General features: G+C 47.7%; 2 protein-coding genes and 1 long non-coding RNA gene across 5 annotated transcripts; 2 read left to right on the top strand and 1 right to left on the bottom strand.

The window, feature by feature from the left end:
- Window positions 1-1,717: 1,717 nt before the first annotated feature.
- LOC134525344 (uncharacterized) lies at window positions 1,718-2,775 on the bottom strand. The gene is made up of 3 exons (XR_010073755.1): window positions 2,636-2,775; window positions 2,463-2,542; window positions 1,718-2,023 (listed from the first exon to the last, which is right to left on the bottom strand). It is a non-coding gene; the product is annotated as an uncharacterized LOC134525344 (long non-coding RNA).
- Window positions 2,770-13,201, top strand: GJA9 (gap junction protein alpha 9). Of its 3 annotated transcripts, XM_063356129.1 has the most exons (3): window positions 2,770-2,908; window positions 5,211-8,484; window positions 9,067-13,201. In XM_063356129.1, exon 3 carries the CDS (start codon window positions 9,809-9,811, stop codon window positions 11,369-11,371), a length of 1,563 nt encoding a protein of 520 aa, XP_063212199.1. In that variant the 5' UTR covers window positions 2,770-2,908; window positions 5,211-8,484; window positions 9,067-9,808; the 3' UTR covers window positions 11,372-13,201. The 3 variants fall into 3 exon arrangements, with proteins under 3 accessions (XP_063212199.1, XP_063212197.1, XP_063212200.1); XM_063356127.1 differs by having other exon boundaries at window positions 5,211-13,201; XM_063356130.1 differs by having other exon boundaries at window positions 2,851-2,908; window positions 5,171-13,201.
- Window positions 13,202-13,761: 560 nt separating this feature from the next.
- On the top strand, window positions 13,762-19,099 carry MYCBP (MYC binding protein). The gene is made up of 5 exons (XM_063356132.1): window positions 13,762-13,845; window positions 14,014-14,086; window positions 15,799-15,847; window positions 16,568-16,697; window positions 19,006-19,099. The coding sequence occupies exons 1-5, from the start codon at window positions 13,831-13,833 to the stop codon at window positions 19,048-19,050; spliced, it is 312 nt and encodes a 103-aa protein (XP_063212202.1). The 5' UTR covers window positions 13,762-13,830; the 3' UTR covers window positions 19,051-19,099.
- The last annotated feature ends 1,316 nt before the right edge of the window (window positions 19,100-20,415 follow it).

Genomic DNA, 20,415 nt, shown 5'->3' with positions numbered 1-20,415 from the left:
TCAGAACTGCTGTTCCTTTGCCCACACTGTGGCTCAACACGGTCCCTGGCAAACGCAACCATTGGCCCTGTTTCTTCCTTCAGTCCCGCAGCAGAGTTTGTATCTTCTCTGCTGGAGTAAAAAAGACCGTTTCCAAACGGTTACAGGGGTGTCCGTAGTTTCACTCATACACGTCTGTGCCAGCAGCCCTATTTTCAACCCCAGAAAATATTCATACTTGACACCTTTCAGCAAGGCAATATAGAGTTGTACACAACACCGGGCAAATCCTATTCTTTCACATTACTGATAAATGTTTCAAAAGGAGAAGGCAAGAAAACCAAAGAGTGGAAATGGTGCAACGTGTGGGTAGCACCCAGAGGTGCCGGGGATTTGTCCTGCTGACAGGGTAGAGCTGTAGCTGCTACAGAACTGTAGTGGAAACAGTTATAGCAGAAGAGCCAAAAGCCATTTTCTGACACAGGGAGGTGCTCAGAAGATTCACAATCTATCAAGGTGATGCAAAGGCAACTAAATTCAAGCCTAGAAACACTAACACTGCCACGGATATCGTTGAGAAGGTATCGGAAATAGGAAGAGCACAGGTTACAGCACCTTTCTGCTGGAGCAGGGGAATGGTTTAAAGTCCTACCCTAGCTAGGAACAGCCTGAGAATGCTTCCCACTCTCCTTCCCCTTGCAAAACTGCATGGGATGAACAGAGAAAGGACTGAACACGGCAAGGTTACTGGAGATGGAGTCAGCCTGTGCAACCAGTGCCTGAAGGCTTACAATGGCCAAGACACACAGACAGGAGTTATTGCCCCAATCTGAGACGAGGGTCAGCAAACGAGAGCACTAATTCTCTGTGCACAGCATGCTGAGCTGAGATGGGAAGTCTTGCGTGTGCTCCCAGCCCCACGGAGCCCCTGGCATTGACTCCTCAGCCGTCCCTCAGCTCCATTTGGGGATCACCGGTTAAACCCTGCTCTGGTCTTGGCTGAGAGGGAGGGCAAAGGAACCAGAGCCCCCATTGGTGTGGAGAGCATGAGCCAGCAATGTGTCCTTGTGGCCAAGGCGGCCAATGGCATCCTGGGGTGCATCAAGAAGAGCGTGGCCAGCAGGTGGAGGGAGGTCATCCTCCCCCTCTGCTCTGCCCTGGGGAGGCCACATCTGGAGTGCTGTGTCCAGTTCTGGGCTCCCTGGGTCAAGAAGGACAGGGAACTGCTGGAGAGGGGACAGCAAAGGGCTGCCAAGATGCTGAGGGGACTGGAACACCTCTCTTACGAAGAAAGGCTGAGGGATTTCGTTCTTTTTAGTCTGGAGAAAAGACGACTGAGGGGGGATCTCATCAATGCTTATAAATGCTTAAACTCTCTGTTAGCGCTCAGGGGTCTGGCTGGGTGGTGAAGGGAAGAGATTGTCCTGCCGCAAGCCATGTTGGCTGTCCTAGGCCTTGGCTGTCTCGGAAAAGGTGCCGGTAGTGGAGGCTGTTGTTGGTGGCAGCTCTGGAGCAGCTCTGCCGCTGGTTCCGTGGCTGCCAAAGGCCGAGCCGGCGGAGCTGTCTGTGCGCGCTGACCGGGGCAAAGCTGAGGCCCAAAGCCAATCTTGGGCGCTGCTCAACTGGCCCTTAATGAACCCTAGAGCGAGCGGCATACTTGGGTGTGGGTATTGCCCCCAGCATTGCTGTTAGGGGGGAACGTACCTTGATGAGGGCAAAAATGACAAGGGGCAAAATAGTAATGAAAACCATTTAATAACGTATTAAGAGGTTAAACAGTAAATGGTCTCTGGATCTTCCACTCTCCACCGGTGCCAAGACTTCCCAGGTTTTTGTGTTGGGAGATTCTGTACGCCCTTCTTTTGCCAGATGACAAAGCTGCAGCCTCCCCAGAGTCCGAAGAAAAGGGCTGTTTGGGGACCTTCTCCTCCTTCAGTGCCACTTGTCCCCGGGAGGGAAAGTGCCAGGCCGGCCCGGCAAACTTCTTACCGAGAGAACCTGGTTTTGAAATCTTTGACAGCCTTGGCCATCATGGGTGCAATTTCTGCAAGAGAGAACGATAAAGATCCACAAATGAACCCAACCCCCCTGACATTAAAGCAGCAGGCACAGACTAGGGGAGCAGAGAGCAATTCTAAACTGCAATTTTGAAGAGCCTTTAGGCTCTCCTTAGGGAGGGGAGGGGCTGCCAACGTGACCCCTCCTGCAGAGCCGGGATTTCCCTTGCAGCAGAAACAGCAGATTTGTGCCTTTGTAAAGTAGGAGCTCTCAGAGATGAGACGGTTGTTCTGCAGTTTGTGGTACCGTGGTACTCTGTGGACAGTGGGGAAAGGTGAGGAGCCGTCCCACATCCTGAATGGCCCTACGCCTTACACCCCTGCTGCTTTCTTGAGAAATGCTAAAACGCCACATACAGGTGCATACAAGATGCTCACCCAACCCCTGCTAGATAAACAATAAGAGAAAGACCATCAGCAACTTACATAGCGTACAGCAAAAATGGCAAAACCACACACAGTTCCGTCTTCAATAAAGTCAGGAATTCTAGGAAAACACGGTGCTCCTGGAATAAAGAAAACCATACAATAAAGAAAAGCATCACGTTGACTTTCTACTATCCAGGGTGCGGAACATTAACTGGTTCTGAAGGTCTTACCTCAAACTTCTGACCTCTGCCTCTCTACATGCCCAAAGACACCTGCCCAAAGGGCTGGGCCAGCCCCAAAACTGCAGCCGACTGAGGGCATCCTGGAGGACTAAACTGCCATAGAGACGGCCTCCGGAGGACTGAGGGGCCACTTCTGGCGTCCTGGAGGACTAAAGTGACATAGAGACGCCCTCCGGAGGACTGAGGGGGTACTTCCGGTGTCCTGGAGGTCCGCGCTACAGAGATTGCTGCTCGGAGGACAGACGGGGGCGTGGGAGCGCGGTAAGAGCCGGTACCGGGGCGCCGATGGTCGCTCTCTCGGGGCCGGACGGGTGGCACAGAACCCGCTCCGGTTGGCGGGGAGGTCGCCCGAGCCCCGTCGGTCCCGGATCGCCCTCCGGCCGCCGCTCTGTGGGGCCCGGCGCCGGCCATGGCTGCGAACCGCGCATGCGCACGCGCTGTGGGACCGATGCACGGCGCCGCCGGGGGGCGGGGCCGGGGCGGGCAGGAGGCGGGGCCACGGCGCACGCGCGGCTCCGGTCGGCAGCACCCGCTTGTTATCCCGCGCTCGGCGCTCATTAGGGCGATGAGCAGCGACCGCTCTCAGCCCGCTTTAGTCCAGCCGAGGACTGGAACCACTTACTGGGGTGTTGGGCTCCCGTCTCTCTGCCCTGTCCGCGCTCGCAGCCCAGGCAGCGACAGCCAGCGCCTCCGTGCCAAAAACCTGCGGAACAGGGTTTTTCCCCCAGAATGACCCCCAGGGACGCTGCATCGCTCCGCGCGGGGCACCAGGGCCGGGGGGGGGGGGTGACAGCAGCGAGTCCGCCGGGGACCAGGGAGGGAGGCGGTGGTGGCAGCGCCTTATCCACAACATAAAAATTGGCGACTTGCGCTTTCCTGCATGAAAATGTTTTTTTTTTTTCTCTCCTTTACAGCTGCACAAATCCAAGTGGATTTAGCTTTCCAGGGAGCCCCAAGTGGGGATTTTTTTGGACCAAGGGGGTGGGAGGCACGGCTGCCGATGCAGTCCCAGACTGTGCGCCATACCGTGTCCCTCTGCCATCTGCACCCCAACCCTGGGCAGGCGGCAGCGCGGCGGACCCTGCTGCATCACCCCGTTCACTGCCTCCCGAGACAGAGATGAGTCTGTTGTCTCTGGTTGCAAGAGGGGTGGGAGCAGTCTGCTAGGATGGAGGGGAAATACAGGGTTGTAGGCAATAAAAACAAGCTAAGGTTTGTTTTTGTCTGCCTAAAACATACAACACGAACGTCTTCTCCTTCTCGGCCCCCACCCCTCAGACAGGGACATCCAAGGGGAGTGCTGAGCAGCACATGGGCTGTGCCTGGCCAGCTGCTCACTGAGGAGCTTCTCCCTTCTACAGCCACCTGCACCAGCCACATGCCCACGTCGACCACAGCAAGACTAGAAAGCTCCTCCCAAAGTGCCTTTGCAGTCTCTTGTTTTACTTGGCCAGCTGGCTGGACAGGTCTCCCCCAAATCTCTCCTTGGGATAAGAGCTTGATTCCAAGCGAAGCACCAGTCCTGTTGGAAATGAGACAGGTGGTAGAAGGGACAGTGAGGACACGTACAGAAAAAAGCATTCCTTATGCGGGAAGGAAATATAAGGTTTTGACCCCAAATCTGTCTCCTTGTTAAATTAACATTGTATTTCACTCCAGTGAGCGTTGTGCTGTATTTAGGAGCACCGATTCATATTTCCTCTGACAGACAAATATCAAACCCAAGTTCCCTTATCGCACCAGGGTGCCACCAGCCAGGCAAAGAGCATAGCCAGCCTGTCCTGCTGCCAGTCGGAGCCTGTACATCGCCTGTGACCTGCCCCAGGCTCCAAAACGACCCTTGTGCATGCACATCCGCATCACTCCCAAAACAGGCAAATGGCCGCCCTCTCTAAGTGGCTCCAAGGAAAGGAAGGGGCTGCTCTTCTGTGGTGGGGAGGGAGGCAAGGCTGCGTGTTGGGGTGCAGCCACGGTGGGCAACACTGACTTAGCACCATCTGGACTGGTAACATGATAAATTCCCCAGGGAAGGAAGAAATGCTTCCTACAGGAGTCGGTGTGCCCTGCACACCTCATCGAGTGCAAACACACATTAGGGCTAATAAATGTTAGTGGTTACTACAAACTTACAGGATCTGCAAACTCACAGTGCCACCCTCTCCAGCTCAGCAGGCGTTCAGGATCAAGTTCAGATGCTATAGCAGACACCACTGATGCTCTTCACAAGGCAACGTGTGAGACTGTTCCAATAAGACATTTATTAACAAATAGCTTCTTCCGTCAGTAGTTCCTCAGGGTGTGAGGCTGGAAATTGGCCTTTCCTGCCTAGTGCTTTCCTCCCCTGCAGCAGACGGGCAACTGGGAGCAAAACCATCCCCTTTGAGCCCTGCTCTGGGGGATCAAGCTGAGCCTCTGCATGCTGCAGTGCTGTGGCTGCTCTGGATGCAGGGCTTCTTTCTGCTGCAGAAGTACTTTAAGCAATGACAATATCCAAAACAAGTTTTTCTTTTCCACTGCAAACAGGTTTATTGAGTTTTCTCCCCCCTCCCCGATCCTTCCCCAGGCTGAAGATAAACAGCAGATGATGCGGGGGAAAGCAAGCACCGGCACCAGGCATCCCCAGAGCTGCGATCCAGCTGTTGGCTCCGGGAGGAGAGAAGGTAAAAAGTGTAATTCCTAACGATTTCCGCTGGATGGCCGCTGAAGTACGGGCATGAAGCTCTCGGAGGTGAAAAGGTAAAAAGTGTTACCTGCGACTGGATGGCCGCCCAGGCCGGGGGTGGCCGCCCGCCCTCCCCAGAGCAGACACAGCGCACAGGGGTCATCGCCAAGCGCCCGTCCCCAGGGATGACAGACGGCACCGCAGGCAACACAAGGAAATCAAGTAAAGTAAAGCAAGTAAAGCGCTACAAAATGCACGCCCAGAACAAGCACAGAGGAACTTTTGGAGCAGCTTGAACTCGAAACAGCCGTATTTTGTATAAGGTTAGATTTTAAATCCTGCGCCATGATCGGTAAATGACTGAACGGGAAACGCTGACTGATAAATACCGAGGCCCACAGAATAAAGTAGTGAACCGTGAGCACCTTCGTGAGAAACCCTCAACAGCAACCTCTGAACAAAACAAAATGTAAATGGCAAACTCCGAACCCTCCGTTTTAAACAAAAACCAACCACACACATACGAGCAGGAGACTGATACAGAGGTGCCATGGAATGTTTGCTCACAGCTCGAAATGTTTTGCCCCTCACAAATCTCAACAGAACATGCCGACGGACACCAGCACACGTTACAGTTGCTTTTTAGAAGTTGGTTTTAGCCGCCTCACTAACGTGACCATAGGTGTGAACCAATCCCAATCATTGAACTAAAGTGCACTTCCACCCACTCTACCTGCAGCCCCACAAGAACCAGTTAACCTGCATTAGGGACAGTAACTTGATATTTTTAGTCCTCGCAGCTCCACGGGCAAACGTCCAGAGCCAGTGACAACTGTTACAACCAATCGGCCTCTTCTTTCTGCCTTCAAACACAGTACCACTGGATTTGGCGGTCCCAAAGACAATATTGAGTAGTACAGTCGTCTGTATTTCTCATTATTGCCGTTTATCATTTGTGATCCTAACTTCACTACTGAAAGAAAACTGTGGGAGTGAGTCCCTGTTGCCCGGAAAGCCTGTAGGACACATCACTGATGTTTGTGCCTCCAGTTATCCAGCTGGCCTTGTGGGTCGGTCAAATACTGTAGAAAATAAAAATCAATTGTACACATAAAGTGCACGTTATTGATGAGTAGGAGTGAAAAGGTCTTGATCTTCCGAGAATATTTCCACAACTGAATGATTTCTGTGGCATTTGACCCTGAGCTCAGAAAACATCATATAGTCGCTAAAGTTTGTGGGATGTTTTGCAGCAAACCCCCCATCAGTGAAAAGCCAGTGAGGTAGCTTCTAGAGCTGTAAGAAAAACAAGTTTTCTCTCCTTAGATGACAAAGTATTTTGTTACTAAACACCTAATGTTGGTGTGACGTTTGTGTAAATAGTCACATCTGCAAAATGTCTGGACTAAGGTGAAGAGCAGCATTCGTGTTATAAAATTGCCGTTGGCGCTTGAATTCATTTTCCCTCCCAACTTGTTGTCATTTGACTGAAATACTATTTTAAAGGAGATAATGCGCCCCAGAAATATTATGTTCAGATTGTTAAATGTTTGTCTTAACATTTATTTTTACGGAACAAGTAGATTCCCAGCCGCTGTAGTTTAGTCTCGCCAAACACTCAGACTTTTCAAACAAAGCTTCAGCATCTTTGCAGGAGGTGGGCTGGGAGGGTCCGTGGACCACTTTGAAGGACTTAGAATTTTTTTCACCAGTAGCAGAAAAATGTTTAGAAACCTACTTTAAGTACTTGCTAGAAGAGATGTATGTTTAGAAGCCTGCTTCAAGTACTTAATAGAAATGGCTGACTGTAGTCTGATAGCTTGCCAAAATGATCGAATACTTCCAGGCAAGTGTCGTTTAACCATGAAATCGGACATGACCTATTGACTGATCCCCAGCACCAAAATTAAAATATAATGATTAGCTTTTTAGAGTTCTCAGTAGAGGAAGTTTATTTATCCTATCCTGTATTATCCTGACACTTAGATCAGTGACACGTTTTTGCAGGGCGCTGAGGAGAATCATCTAAAAGAGCATTATAGTATTAGATCTGCTTCTTACCTCCTGGTGATTCTAGTGGTGGAGTTAGGCCAGGCCTAACAAGGCCGTAGCCTTGGCCATCGCACCGCTGACGCTGGCTCCAGGACAGTCTTTGTACACAAAACAAGCATATTTCTTTCCCTGTCTTTCCTTTTCTGAAACAAGGTCTCTTTCCCTCCCTTCTCCCCAGCATTTTTGGCAGGCATTTCCTAAAGCTTAGAGTGTTTGAAATGGTGTTCCCCAGTCTACCGTTGGTCTGCAAAATACACTGTGGCAATCCAATAGGCTCAAAAAAAACTCATGTAGATTTTAAGCTCTCTTAAGAAGAATGACTGACATCTTTAGGATGTCCAACACTTAGACTGGAATGATAATGACTTGCTCCTAAAAAGAAACACTGAATTATATGGCTGGGGAAAACGGTGTAAATCATTTGCCACGTTCAGAGGTGTTTTAAAGATGTCGGTATGACAAGTAAGGTGGGATAAGGAGAATAAAGGAGAGGTGCAGAATTGTAGAATGTAAGGACAGATACTGTCTCTGAAGAGGGAGTGAGTTTACCGGGGCCAAAAGCACTACCATTGGGTTTTTACACGAGGAGAGTGGTGCTAAGCCATTCCAGGAGAACGGAATGTCTGCAGAAATCCACAATGATGGTATTTGGGAAGATTTACCTTCTTGGCTTTGGCATAGGCAAGTCCAGTGTTTGCTGCTACTGAGATGTGTAAACTAAAATACAGTCCAAAAGTTTTCTTTTATTTTGTTTTTCTGAGGCTGAGATCGTTCTTAAAACTTGGAAGGGTGAAAACTTGGCGAGGTGAAAGGGAGGATAATCTGAAGGCAGTTAGAGCTGCGGATTTTCCGTTTCTAGCCTTGTTTAATGAGGTTTTTCACCGGTCATAGTTAAATTATGCTTGGAGCGGCAGCAGACTGAACCACAGATTGATTTTCTCCTCCCTCCATCCCTAGCAAATATAAATTCAATGGGCAAAGCTTGCACTCTATCACTTGCTCCCGTAGCAAAATAAACTGCTTACAACGTGAAACTTGCTCCCACGGATGGAAGATGGCAGGAGGTGTAACTTTTGAATCGGACACCGCGGTTCTTTAATTTTGCACATTTTTGTAAAGAAAGGTACGTTCTATTTTGAATTTGCCGTTTATTTTTAATTTGTTTGTCTTTAAAAAATATCGGCCTTGCCTATTTGTGTAGCAATTTGCAAAAGTATTTTCATGTGTAGTAGGCTGCCCTGGCGTAAAGGTTCCTCTCTAGGCATCGGTATCACGGCCCTAAGACTGCAACTTCCATTTGATTTCTTAACCCTCCTGTTTTACGGGGTGAAAATTAATCCAAATTGAACAGAAAACACTGTGTTAAACCACCTTTATCCTAAAAAAAAATCAGATTATTTTGTTTTTAGTATAACTGAATTCTATTGCATTGTACTGTACGTAAAAAGAAAAGATCTACTGGTTATCCCTGCACATAAAAAAGAAAAATATTTTTGTTAGTGTGTACAATAACATAAACACAGAAAATGAATTTAAAATCTTGTCCACAATGTAGTATCCTGTAACAGAGAAAGAAACAAACATAGGAAAGAAAGGCGGGATGTGCGATTGCACGCATATATTGCCAGTTTATCTGTACTCAGATGGTATTCATTTCGGAAAATACCAGTAGAGAATTTTTGCATAAATCATTTATTTTTCACAGAATCGAGGCCAAAGATAGCAACGTGTGGCACCTCGGCACTCTATCCTGTATTTCAAATGCAGGTATCGTTGATGAGAGGAAAGTGGAGTGATTATGGTGATTCTATTTATTTGTTTATTGTTGACATCTGCAAACAAAAAGCAATTGTCTGCCCAAAATTATACACTTAACCATTTTCCCTTTAATTCACAATGCAATTTTAGCAAGATGTTTTATTCCCTCTCAAGTTCCTTTGCATAACCGACTTTCACTGCGAAACAGTAATTGGACATTACCGTAACTTCAGCTGCGACGTGGGGCTCAGAACATCCAAAAAGGGGGACTGGGAAATATTCCTCTACCTTCATGAGCGTCCTAAATGCAAACGTACTGCTCTCACGCTGCTGTCGGATGATGGGTCAAACGGATCGCGCAATGCTCTTAAGATCTTACTACAAATCAGGCATCTTAGTTTCCACCGATTTGATGCAGACGGAGGGTGCTTAACACCTCATAGCCCTGCGCTTATCGGGATGTCTTCTACTGATAAGACACAGGCGGATGATGCACTTCATCTTGTAGATGAGAGAGAGTAATATGTAGATTATCGATGAGCAGTGGGTCACGTTGCCATGGTTACAAAGTGAGATACGATGGGTTTTCCCACTGTCATTTTTGTCATAACGTGTTAAGGACTGCAGCTTTTACAGTGTTTGATACTTTTTCCTCTCATACGTTGTAGTGTTAGGATGGCAGAATAACCATGGGAGACTGGAACTTCCTTGGAGGCATTTTAGAGGAGGTCCACATTCATTCCACTATTATTGGAAAGATTTGGTTAACGATCCTCTTCATATTTCGAATGCTTGTCCTCGGAGTGGCAACTGAGGATGTTTGGAACGATGAACAATCAGAATTTATATGCAATACCGAGCAGCCGGGTTGCAGAAACGTGTGCTACGACGAGGCCTTTCCCATCTCTCTCATAAGATACTGGGTCTTGCAAGTTATATTTGTGTCTTCCCCTTCCTTGGTGTACATGGGTCATGCCCTGTACAGACTAAGAGCCTTGGAAAAAGAGAGGCAAAAAAAGAAAGCTCAGGTGAGAGTGGAACTCGAAAGCACTGAATTAGAAATGACTGAAAATCGGAAAAGGCTGGAGAGAGAACTCCGGCAGCTGGATCAACGAAAGCTCAACAAAGCGCCCCTGAGAGGCTCTTTGCTCTGCACCTACGTGATACATATTTTCACAAGGTCCGCAGTGGAAGTCGGTTTTATGGTTGGGCAATATCTTCTTTATGGCTTTCATCTGGATCCCCTTTATAAATGTCAGAGAGATCCGTGTCCAAACACCGTTGACTGCTTTGTATCTAGACCCACAGAAAAGACAGTGTTCATGTTATTCATGCAATCAATAGCGACTGTATCATTGCTTTTAAATATCCTAGAAATTATCCACCTAGGATTCCGAAAAATTAAAATGGGACTCTGCGGGCAGAATAAAACCAAGGACGAGCCTGCCAATTTCTATGTAAACAAATCGAAGAAATACTCTGTGATCCCGCATTCTTCTTTGGGAATATCCACCACCCCGCAAAAAACTGTTCCTTCTGCACTTAGCAGTTATACCTTTTTAATGGAAAAGCAAACTGACGCCGCTGGCTATCCGGTTCTAAATCCTCCTCCCACGTTTCAGTCTGTGCAAAATAACTGTACAGAAAGCAGCAATAATTACACCCATCACAATCAGGAAATTAAATCACCGAAGAAGAGGCCGGCTGCAAATGCTTTAGACAATCAGACTCGAAATACCAGCACAAATAATAACGAGGGCTCGTTTGGCAGCCTTGGGACCGAAGTGCGTGATGCTCAGAAAGAAGGTGAAAAGAAACATTTCCTTGTTGGTACCCAGAATGCAGATATGGCTTCGAGCACGTGCTTGAGAAGCTCTGCTGAAATGCCGTCTCAAGCATCGCTGCAGCCCGATACAACTTTTCCCGTTGCCGGTTTCAGAAGACAACATGGAATCAGTTCGTCTTGGAACTGCTCGGCCGTGGTGGAGAGCGCAGGATCTTCAACGAATTCTCTCCCAAAGAACAGCAAGAGAAGACAAAGTGGTTTCAGTGCAAACAAAGCCCAGCCTCCTTACAACGCCGATGTAAAAAATTCTAGCCGGCCAGAGACTCCGGATTCTGCCGGGGAGGTGAGCTCGGAATCTAAACACAGCAGAAACTGCGACAGTCCTACGCCTTTCTCGCTCTCCCGGCGGCTGTCGCTGGCCAGTGATGCCAGCAGCAGGCGTGCCCCCACTGACCTGCAGATATAGCCCGAGTTAGCCCGCGAACGGCGCTCGTCAGTGCCGGGGTAATTAATGTGCACCCGCGTCAGTGCTGGGGTAGTTCATGAACATGGCGACACAGGCAAGGCCTCTGTGTAAGAGTAGCCAAATCGTTCAACCTGAACCAGCTGCTTCTCGTAGACAGAAGAGTTGTGCAGCCCTCGGCATATCAGCGAAGTGACTTCTAAAGAGCCGAGGAAAGGCTGGCTTAGACCTCAGCGTATAAACTTCTGCACTACCCCTAAAAAGGAAAACGTACATCGTGTAAATCCACACATCAGGAAAAATCAGGCATAAAATCTCAGCTGATACTGTTTAAACTCAATAAAAGTAGAAGACAAAATTTACAGTCTAAATATATATGTTACGAAGGCCGGTAAATGAAATTAGGCTAAATATGGGATGGGCGCTCTCAGGAGAAATTAATTATTGGTAAATGCATTTCTGCTTAATCTCTCTGAGGATTCAAACGGACATTTGGCAGCTGCTCAAAGCAGAATGGCAAAGGTGCTCCGCTCTTTGAACTGTGTTAAATACAAAAAGAACAAAACATTTGATACATGTATCGCTCATTCCCTGGCTCTACCCTACGCTTTTTCTTCAGTGTATCACCACCGACTTCCTCCGAGAGAAATCAGAGCGAATCTCTTACCGTACACTATCACCGTTAAATACACTATTGCATTTTAAAAGCAACACGAATTACAAATGAGTCGTGAGCTTTAATTTTGAGATTTTGCATAACGTTAGTAACTACCAATTATTATTCTTATTTTTTTTAATCAGAATACAAGTTACTGAAAATTTTTAATCAGAAATTTTGGATTTCACAAACTAGGCGGCTTACTATGCTAAAAAAAAAAAGACAAAATGATGGCACCTTCCTACTTTCAGTTACGATGTCAAGAAAACATATAAAAGGTTTATCAAACTGTAAAACTGCCCCTTTTCTGGATGCCCTGGGGTCCATCTATCCCCTGAATCCTGACAAACTTTAGAAGGAGCGTTTCCATCTGTGCTTTTTATGGGGGTAATAAAACAAATAAAGGACATTCATCCGCGTGATGCTCCAGTCCATATAGCGTAAGGCAAGTTCCAGGAAACACCTTGAAATAATAAAGGAGAGAAAGATGAACAAAATTCTACGTTACGTTTGTAATCAAGACTTCTACGAACGAAATACATTTACTTGAGTCGCACAACACCGACAGGCTGCAAACGTGCGGGGAGGTGCTCACCTCTGGGGTGCGTTTGTGCGTACTCCTGTATTTTTTACCGGAGGACTTGCCTTACTCTACGTGTGCTGGAGAGATAATTTGTGAGATGTAGCGTCACGTTGTTACGACATCATTAAACTCTTAACGAGCGTTATCATTGCGCTCACAAGCCAGCCGTGTGTCAGATTGGCTGAAGGCGGTAGAGTATTAGGAAAAAAAGGAGCCAGAAAACCTAAAAGGCTCTTTTGCTTGCAGCAGCAGCATTAATTTGTCCCTGTCCACGTAAGAAATACACGCTAATGCTACTAAAACTATTCGCGGTAGACTTCTCTGCAGCAGCCGCTCTGCTCACCGCTGGTATCGCTGTGTGTGTACATAAACACAGCCCCGTGTAATCCTGCTTACGCTGTAAAATTTGACATTGTGTAATATCCAGGAATGTATATAAATGGATAGCGTGATTTATCTGAGTTGATGCTGCTCCTCTGGCTCCAATTCTTGCACTTCTCGATGTGTACGTTTCTGGGGGCGGTAACTGTGCTAACGCGTGTTTTGCATTTAACGTCTCTATAATAAAAAGCCTATTATTTAATGCACTCTGCTCCCACTGTGTTAATAACAGAAAATTAGCGTTTCGATGGTCACATATGGGACATGACATTTGCATTTCTGCTGGTTCAAGACAAGATACAAAAGAATTTGTTTTTCTGCTGCTGACAGAAGAGTTTTAGTAACTTTTGTGGTGTGGACGTGGGCCAAACGTTCTGTTTCATCGCAGCGCCTGGGAAAGTGTAAATGCCGCGCGGATTGCAGACGTTGCAGGAGAGCGCGCAGAAAAAGCGTGGACAGACCCTCACGTCGCCGCTGCGGGATTCTGCGGTTCGTTCTTTTTTGTTGAATTTTCATAACCAGCCGGTTTTACCGGCCCGTAGATACCCCGGCGTTTCACAAAACCCACACGGCTGTGACCGCCCCCGCGTCTTAGAGCGGGCTCGGGAAAGGCACTTTCTCTTCGGCGCGGAGGTTTCCCCGCGGGAGCCCCTGGGGCGGCGGCTGCCCCCGGTTCCCCGGGCCGGGCGGGGGGCGCGTGGCGGGGCGTGGCCGGGGGCGCGGTTCGCTCGCGGGGGGGGGGGGGGCGTGGCCGCTCGCCCGTCGCCGCGGAAACCGCCGAAGCGCGGCGCGCGGGGCAGGGCGCAGGCGCGGGGCCGGGGCAGGCGCGGTGCGGGGTTGATGGCGCATTGCAAGGTAGGAGGGAGCGCGCCGGCGGCGGGGCGGGACGCGGACCGGCGCCGTGCTCGGCCCTTCGTGCCGCCCCCGCGGAGGAGAGGGCGGGCGGCCCGGTCCCACCGGCCGCCTCCGTAGGTGAGGGGGGGTGCGCGTCGCCGATCTGACGGTGTGGGCGTCCTCCCTCAGGCCGCGGACTCCAAGCGGGAGCAGTTCCGCCGGTACCTGGAGAAGTCGGGGGTGCTGGACACGCTCACCAAGGGTAAGTCCCCGGCCCGCGTCCCGCCGCCCGGCGGCGGCTTTTCGGGCGCTTCGGCGGGCGGGGGCCGTTCCCCGCGGGGCGCGGCCGCCGCCCTGTTCCGGCTGTGGCGCGGCCGCCCCTCGGCCCCTCCGGTCGGGCGCTCGCTCTGCGCGGCGGAGCTCGCCCGGAGCCCGGTGGGGCGGGGGGGTGGGGGGGCCGGGGCGGCGGGCCCCTCCGCTGGCGCGGCCCCGGGCGCGGAGCCGTAACCGGCCGCTGGCGGCGCGCACGGGCGCGGCGGGTGTTGGAGCCGCGCGGGGAAGAGGCGCGGAAGGAGCCGGGGGCGGTTCCCTGCCCCGGAGCCGGGGGGGACTCGGCCCGGGGGGGACTCGGCCCGGGGGGGACTCGGCCTTGGGGGGACTCGGCCGGGGACCCTTCTCTGTGCTTGCTCTCGGGAACGGCTGGGTTTCTCGGGGGCCGTTATTCTGCCAGAGCTCTCCGGAGAAAGTAAACGCTTGAGACAAAACAACAGCAAACGTGCTCTCAAAAACGCTCGAAAAAGATTCTTTCTGGGGTAGAGCTTGGCGCTTCCCCTAAAACTAATGGACCCCCGAGTTTTCTGAGAGTGAATGGGGAAAATGATGATGCTAAACTTGATGTATACTTTGGCTTTCTGTACGGCTTAGCGTCTTTTAAATCCTTCTAAAGTCTCCTTGAGAGCCTCCCGATAGTTTGGGGAGAAAATTCCTGCTGGAAAAATACACTGTTTAAAGAGGGAGCAGCAGATGTAGGATGCCAAGCAAATAGGTGCCGTGCTAAGACTCTTGGTCTGGCACGCGGGTCCCGTTTGATTTCCTTCTGTTGCAATACTGAGCATCCTGTGGGATGGCAAAACAAGCCTTCCAAGCAGTGTGGCATCCTAATTTTGTTTTTAACTTAGGTGCTTGGCTTAAAACCAAAGCCAAAACCACAACTTGGCTGTGCAGTTTGGATATCTGAAACTGGGAGAAGGGCATCTAAGTATTTATGAAAGCAGATGTCTTCTGTAGCCACATGTGAGCCCTGTGAGGAGGTGGGGTGGTGGTGATGTTTGGGAAATTTCTGAGTATTTGTGTGACTGAGTTCTCCAGCTACGGAGTTGGTGTGTGCATGGCTAGTTTTATTTAAGCTGTCGGGGCGCTGCTGCCTGTGCCTGACCTCCCTGGCACTCTGTTGGCTGCCAGAGCCCCCATCCATGAAGATTATCGGTGTCACCTGCTCTGACGGTAGCCGTTAAGTTTTGTAACTGTAGGTGTTCGATGGAGCTTTTATGCTGAAAGTCACGGAAGGGCTGATGTCCTGCGGTTCAAAGGTGTAGCTTAAGTGAAAGTAATGGTTTGTGAAGGGAGAGTCTCAAAATAGTTAGAATTTCAATTTTGCTGATGAAAGCCAATACTAGGGCTGTGTGTGGAATGTCTAAAAACCGTCCAGGCTGTTCTGTGCTAGAATAGTCAAAGACTGTGGTTAGGGGGATCAACAGAACCTCTGCCTGGCTGTTACTGGGTGGGATGCTCTGTTCCCTCCTGTACAGCAAACCTGTTCTTTATGTTGAAGTATACAGGTGAAAATCTTGTTAAACAGAAAAACGTGCGGTAAATGTGGCATGCAACTTGTGTGCCTTCAGACTGGTGGGACGTGTTTTAAAAACTTGGAGTTGCATGAACTTCCTGCAATTGTTGAATATTTTCTATTTGCAGTGTTGGTAGCCTTATACGAAGAGCCAGAGAAACCAAATAGTGCACTGGAGTATCCTTTTCTCTTCTGTGAATTCTTTGTAGAGACTTGACGCGAAACAGCTGTCCTGCTTCTGACTCGTAGGTGAACTGGAGAGACTCGTTGAGAACACGGCTTTTATGGAGGCATTTCAGCCGATAATTGCGTTGTTACAAGGCAACAGACAGTCTGGCAGGACGCAGGGGAACGTATCAGTGTGCCAGCAATTACGAAGTTACAGGCCATTACACAATATCGTAGACCTGCAGCATTAGATTTGAGTGCTTACAGTATCTGTGGCTTCTGAAGCTGGCTGCTGCACACTTCTGGGTTGTATTTTTTTTCCTTTTAATAATACAAGAGGGGGAAAAAATGTCTTTTGTTTCTCGCTGGTTTTAAGCAGCGTCCCTTTTTGGCTATTCCTTCTAATTTTTGGTTATTCCTCTTAACTCTTCAAAACTTCTGTGTTTGATAGGAGGATGTAGTAAAACATGAGACTTTGTCCTGTGTGTACTGATCTCTTGTTTTTGTTTTTTCTTTTCTTTTTTTTTTTTAAAGGAATATACCACTGAACTTGAAAAGCTTTCTTATTTTTGTAACTTCATCCTGTGGGGTGAAAAGCACTGTAGTTACCGTAAGTGGTTTAATGCAGTTTTGGTCACGTGTATTGTAGTACTAACTTCATCGTAAGTTTTAAAACTAAAATGGGGTTATGTTATCTAACTGAAGAAATACTTAACATCTAAATATCAGCTTTCTGAAGCATCATCTAGGAGCTTCAGCTCCTGAGAATCCAGAAATAGAGGCACTTCGCTTGGAAGTGGCAGAGATGAAAGAAAAATATGAAGCTGTGTTGGAAGAAAATAAAAAACTGAAAACCAAGGTAACGGTCTACTTAGTGTTCCTGAGTAGTTCCATATCACTCAAGAATACTTTAATACTTAGAATACGGTTAACTTTTGTCTGTTAGAGTAACTGATAAACGTTGTTGCGTTGTTTAGCCTCACGTCTGAGGAATGCTGGTAGAATTCATCATAGTAAAGATTTTTATTTTTTTTTTTGGATGGGACACTTCTGATATTCTATAACACAGAACGGTATTGCTAAACTAGGGATTTTATTTATTTAGTGAAAGTGTATGTTCTCCAGGCTAATCCCATGTCTTCATTCAGCCCTGCCTGGATGTGTTTAAGTTGTCTGATATTATGTAGCTCATGTTTCCACATGAGTTTTGGAGAAAAAAAAAAAGCTGATGTATCTACTATAAAGGCTTTCAAAAGGCAAACTGCAGGATGAAATATTATACATTAGCTTGTGTGGCCTGGCACAGACTCGCACGTGGCAGAATGTTACCAGTGGAGGCATTCGTATCCACGTCAAAGAGTAACTTGCACTTTTCAGCTAAAATGACCCTGGTATTCCTCTGTCTGCAACTACGGTGGATCTGAAGCGCTGGCGAAGGCAGAGCCACCCTTTAACGGGTCTGTGGGCTGCCTGGAACAGCTCCGAGATGTGAACAACGTCCCCTTACCAGAGGGCACTGACCGTAAACCGAAAAACACTGAAGAAGGAAACATTTGAGAACTTTAATAACTAGTAGCTTACGTGCTGCTGCAGGTTTCTGTGCATTAGCTGGAAGAGAACGGCGGCTGTTATGTGTGAAGATCCCTCAGTTTTTTATTGGGAGACAACTACCACCCCTTAGGTCTGGGAGAAGGGATTCTTGGGCATTACCCTTTTGTATTTCTCATCCGGAGTGCCCTCTTGCTGTCCTAGTAGTTCTCCTCCTCCTCCTCTGTTACCCGCTGCGAGTCCTTACAGCTACATTTGTTATTTCTTACTAGGAAATATGGCAAAGAGCAGAATTTTAGGGGGAGTAGCAATAGACCAGCAGTTCGCTCGGCGTAGCCGACTTAAAAATGCAACTGATAGTAAGTAGACACATGAAAGTGGAGTAACCTGGGTCTTTGTTTAAAGAAATCTTTTTAAAGAGGTCAAAATTTGTTCCAGGAGAGTAAGCTTTTCCATAATCATGGGGTTTTTTTTGTGCTTTCACCTTCTTCAGCCTTCAAATGGTAACTCTTACTTTACCTGTTTCCCATCATTCTGGTATACTGTAGAAGTTCAGAGGGACAGGATGCAGGGAGAACACCACTGTTTTGCTTTGAGGTTTTTTTGCTGTTTTTTTTCTTTTTTTTTTTTTTTTAGTGGTCCTCTAGTATAAATCACATACCTTTAATTGTGCATTTATTGGTAACTTGAATCATGTCCACATAGGTGGTGTTCTTCTGTTGCATTCATCTGTGAAGAACTGTTCTTTTCCTTACGTTTACTGGTCAGAATGTCGGGTATTTGGGTGGAGTAGGGGCAGGAAGTCAATGGTCAGGTCCTTTGTGAAAAAGAAAACTGATTTGGGATTGTGTACTGGCCGTCTCTTGTGGTAAAATCTACAAGAATGACAAAACGCTATTTTAGTGGTTCGTGTTAGTGGCATAGTGATTGCTGTAATTTAGTGTTGCTACGAGAAACATGTGGGTATCTTAATTTTTTTTATGTATTTTGTTTATTTTTAACCTACTCTGCAATTTGCAGGAGAAGGGAAGAATCGTAATTAAGGAAAGTGGACTGGCATATTTCAGAGACTTGGTCCTAATGCTTGAACTGTTTCTGAAGCTTGAGCTTATCTTTAATGTAACTGAGGTCAAGTAAACACCTTCATATATTTACTTGGAAATAACTTTAGTGCATAGTTGCCTAAGGTCTCCAGAAAGCATAACGAAAACTAGAATGATTACAGGAAATGTAAGCTTGGGTACTGTTGTTAATCATATTTCAGTGACATCAAAGCTTAGAAGGCACTGATCGTTATCAGCTGCAGTTTGAGATGAAAAGTACTTAATGAGGCCTAGAACAAGAAACAGGGGAAAATGAAGAGCAAGACCTATGTGCTTGAAAATGCATTTAAAAACTTGTTATAGCTGCACGATTATACAAGGTGACAAACCGATGTTTTAAGGGAAGGGTTACTTTGTTGCCTGACTTGAAAATGGACTGGCATAAAAGCCAGTGGTGGATTAAAATGCACAAAGTGAATGGAACGCTTCCAGACCACGTGTTTTCCTACACTTCTTAATGTAAAAAGTGTCTCTGAAATGTTGCAGCTAACTGAATTCCTCTCTTTAAATCCACAGCTGGCTCAGTATGAACCACCTCAAGACGAGAAGCATGGTGAATAACAGTAGTTTCTCCTTTAATGCCTTGACTTAATAAAGGGCTTCCTGAGAACTGCAGTCTTTTTTTTTTGTTTGTTTGTTTTGGTGTATGTGTTTTGTGTGTGGGTTTTTTGTTGTTGGAGATACAGTACCTCCTGAACTTACACTTTTTAATTTGCATGAGGTGTACCTGTTTCCGTGCAGTTCATGTTTCTAATCCTTTTTCAGAAACCGGACCTTGGAGAGTTGATACAGATACTGCCTGGACAGTTCTGAACAGAATATAAAATTCTTACTTGTAATGGATGTCCTGTGTAATGGGAGTGGCGCATGTAAGAGTACAATGTGGAGAGTTTTGCCTTCTGATTCATCTAATGGGGAAAAGAAAATCTAGGCAGGGCAGAAAATCCAAGGGGGGAGTGTGTGTGTGTGTGTGTGACTTGTCATTTCTAATTTCACCTCTATGTTCCACAGCCCCTGTTTCCCTGAATTGGCTTCACATTTCTTCTGAAATGCAAAGTTGTCCTTAAAAAAAAAAAAACCCACAACATTATAAAGAGCTGCATTTGTCTCCTGTCATAAAACTAGGTAGTTTAAAGGCAACTGATGACAGGAAAAATAAAGGAAGGGGAGGGGGAAAGAGTGCAGTAGTTGTCTTATGTATTAGATCTACTGGATATTAGTTTAACAACTTTGTTCTTAGGAAGTGTTTTGCAGCTTGTCTTACAGGTGTGGTAGGCCGGGTCAGAACTTTTGCTAAAGGCAATTTACAAACTGATATGAAGGGCTAATGAATGTAATGGTTGCTTAACTTACTACTCTACCTATTATTGATCTAAGGAGACCAGAAGGGAGCAAAATGAGGGGAAAATATTGTGTCAAATCCTTAAAACAGCAACAAAGGAAAAACCTGAGAAGAACCCCAAACAGAAAAAACACCCCACCCTCTGTGTTAGAGGTTTCTTTACCCTAAGTTTCCCATACGGGTGTCTAAGGCAATAATCCCAAGGAGAGTAAAAATAACTTGAGTTGTAGAGCAGCAAGGACAGCTGCCCCCAGAGAGGAACCAAGAAACTCCCGGGTGATGGTGCCCTTACGAGCCTCAGGTGTCCTTCATGTGCCTCACACCCGCCACCTGCTTCAATGCTGGTTTGTGGTCTGGGCCCTTCTTCCTCACTGGAGTCTTTCTGTCTCCGGGCGGGCTGAAAATGTTCTTACCTTCTCGAGTTGCAGGCTCTGCTGACCCCAGCAGCCTCCCGCTCTCTGGGCCTTCCTTTCTGTAATTAATTAAAGTGCAAAACGAGCGCAGCTGCCGCCGGTGAAAGCTCGCAGGGTGCGGCCTGAGGCCTCAGCGACTCCAGCTGCTGGAAGCGCTGCCCCGGCGCGGCC

This window comes from Chroicocephalus ridibundus, chromosome 19 (genome assembly GCF_963924245.1).
Source record: "Chroicocephalus ridibundus chromosome 19, bChrRid1.1, whole genome shotgun sequence".
Taxonomy (NCBI): domain Eukaryota; kingdom Metazoa; phylum Chordata; class Aves; order Charadriiformes; family Laridae; genus Chroicocephalus; species Chroicocephalus ridibundus.
This window is presented reverse-complemented; position numbering and strand designations above follow the sequence as displayed.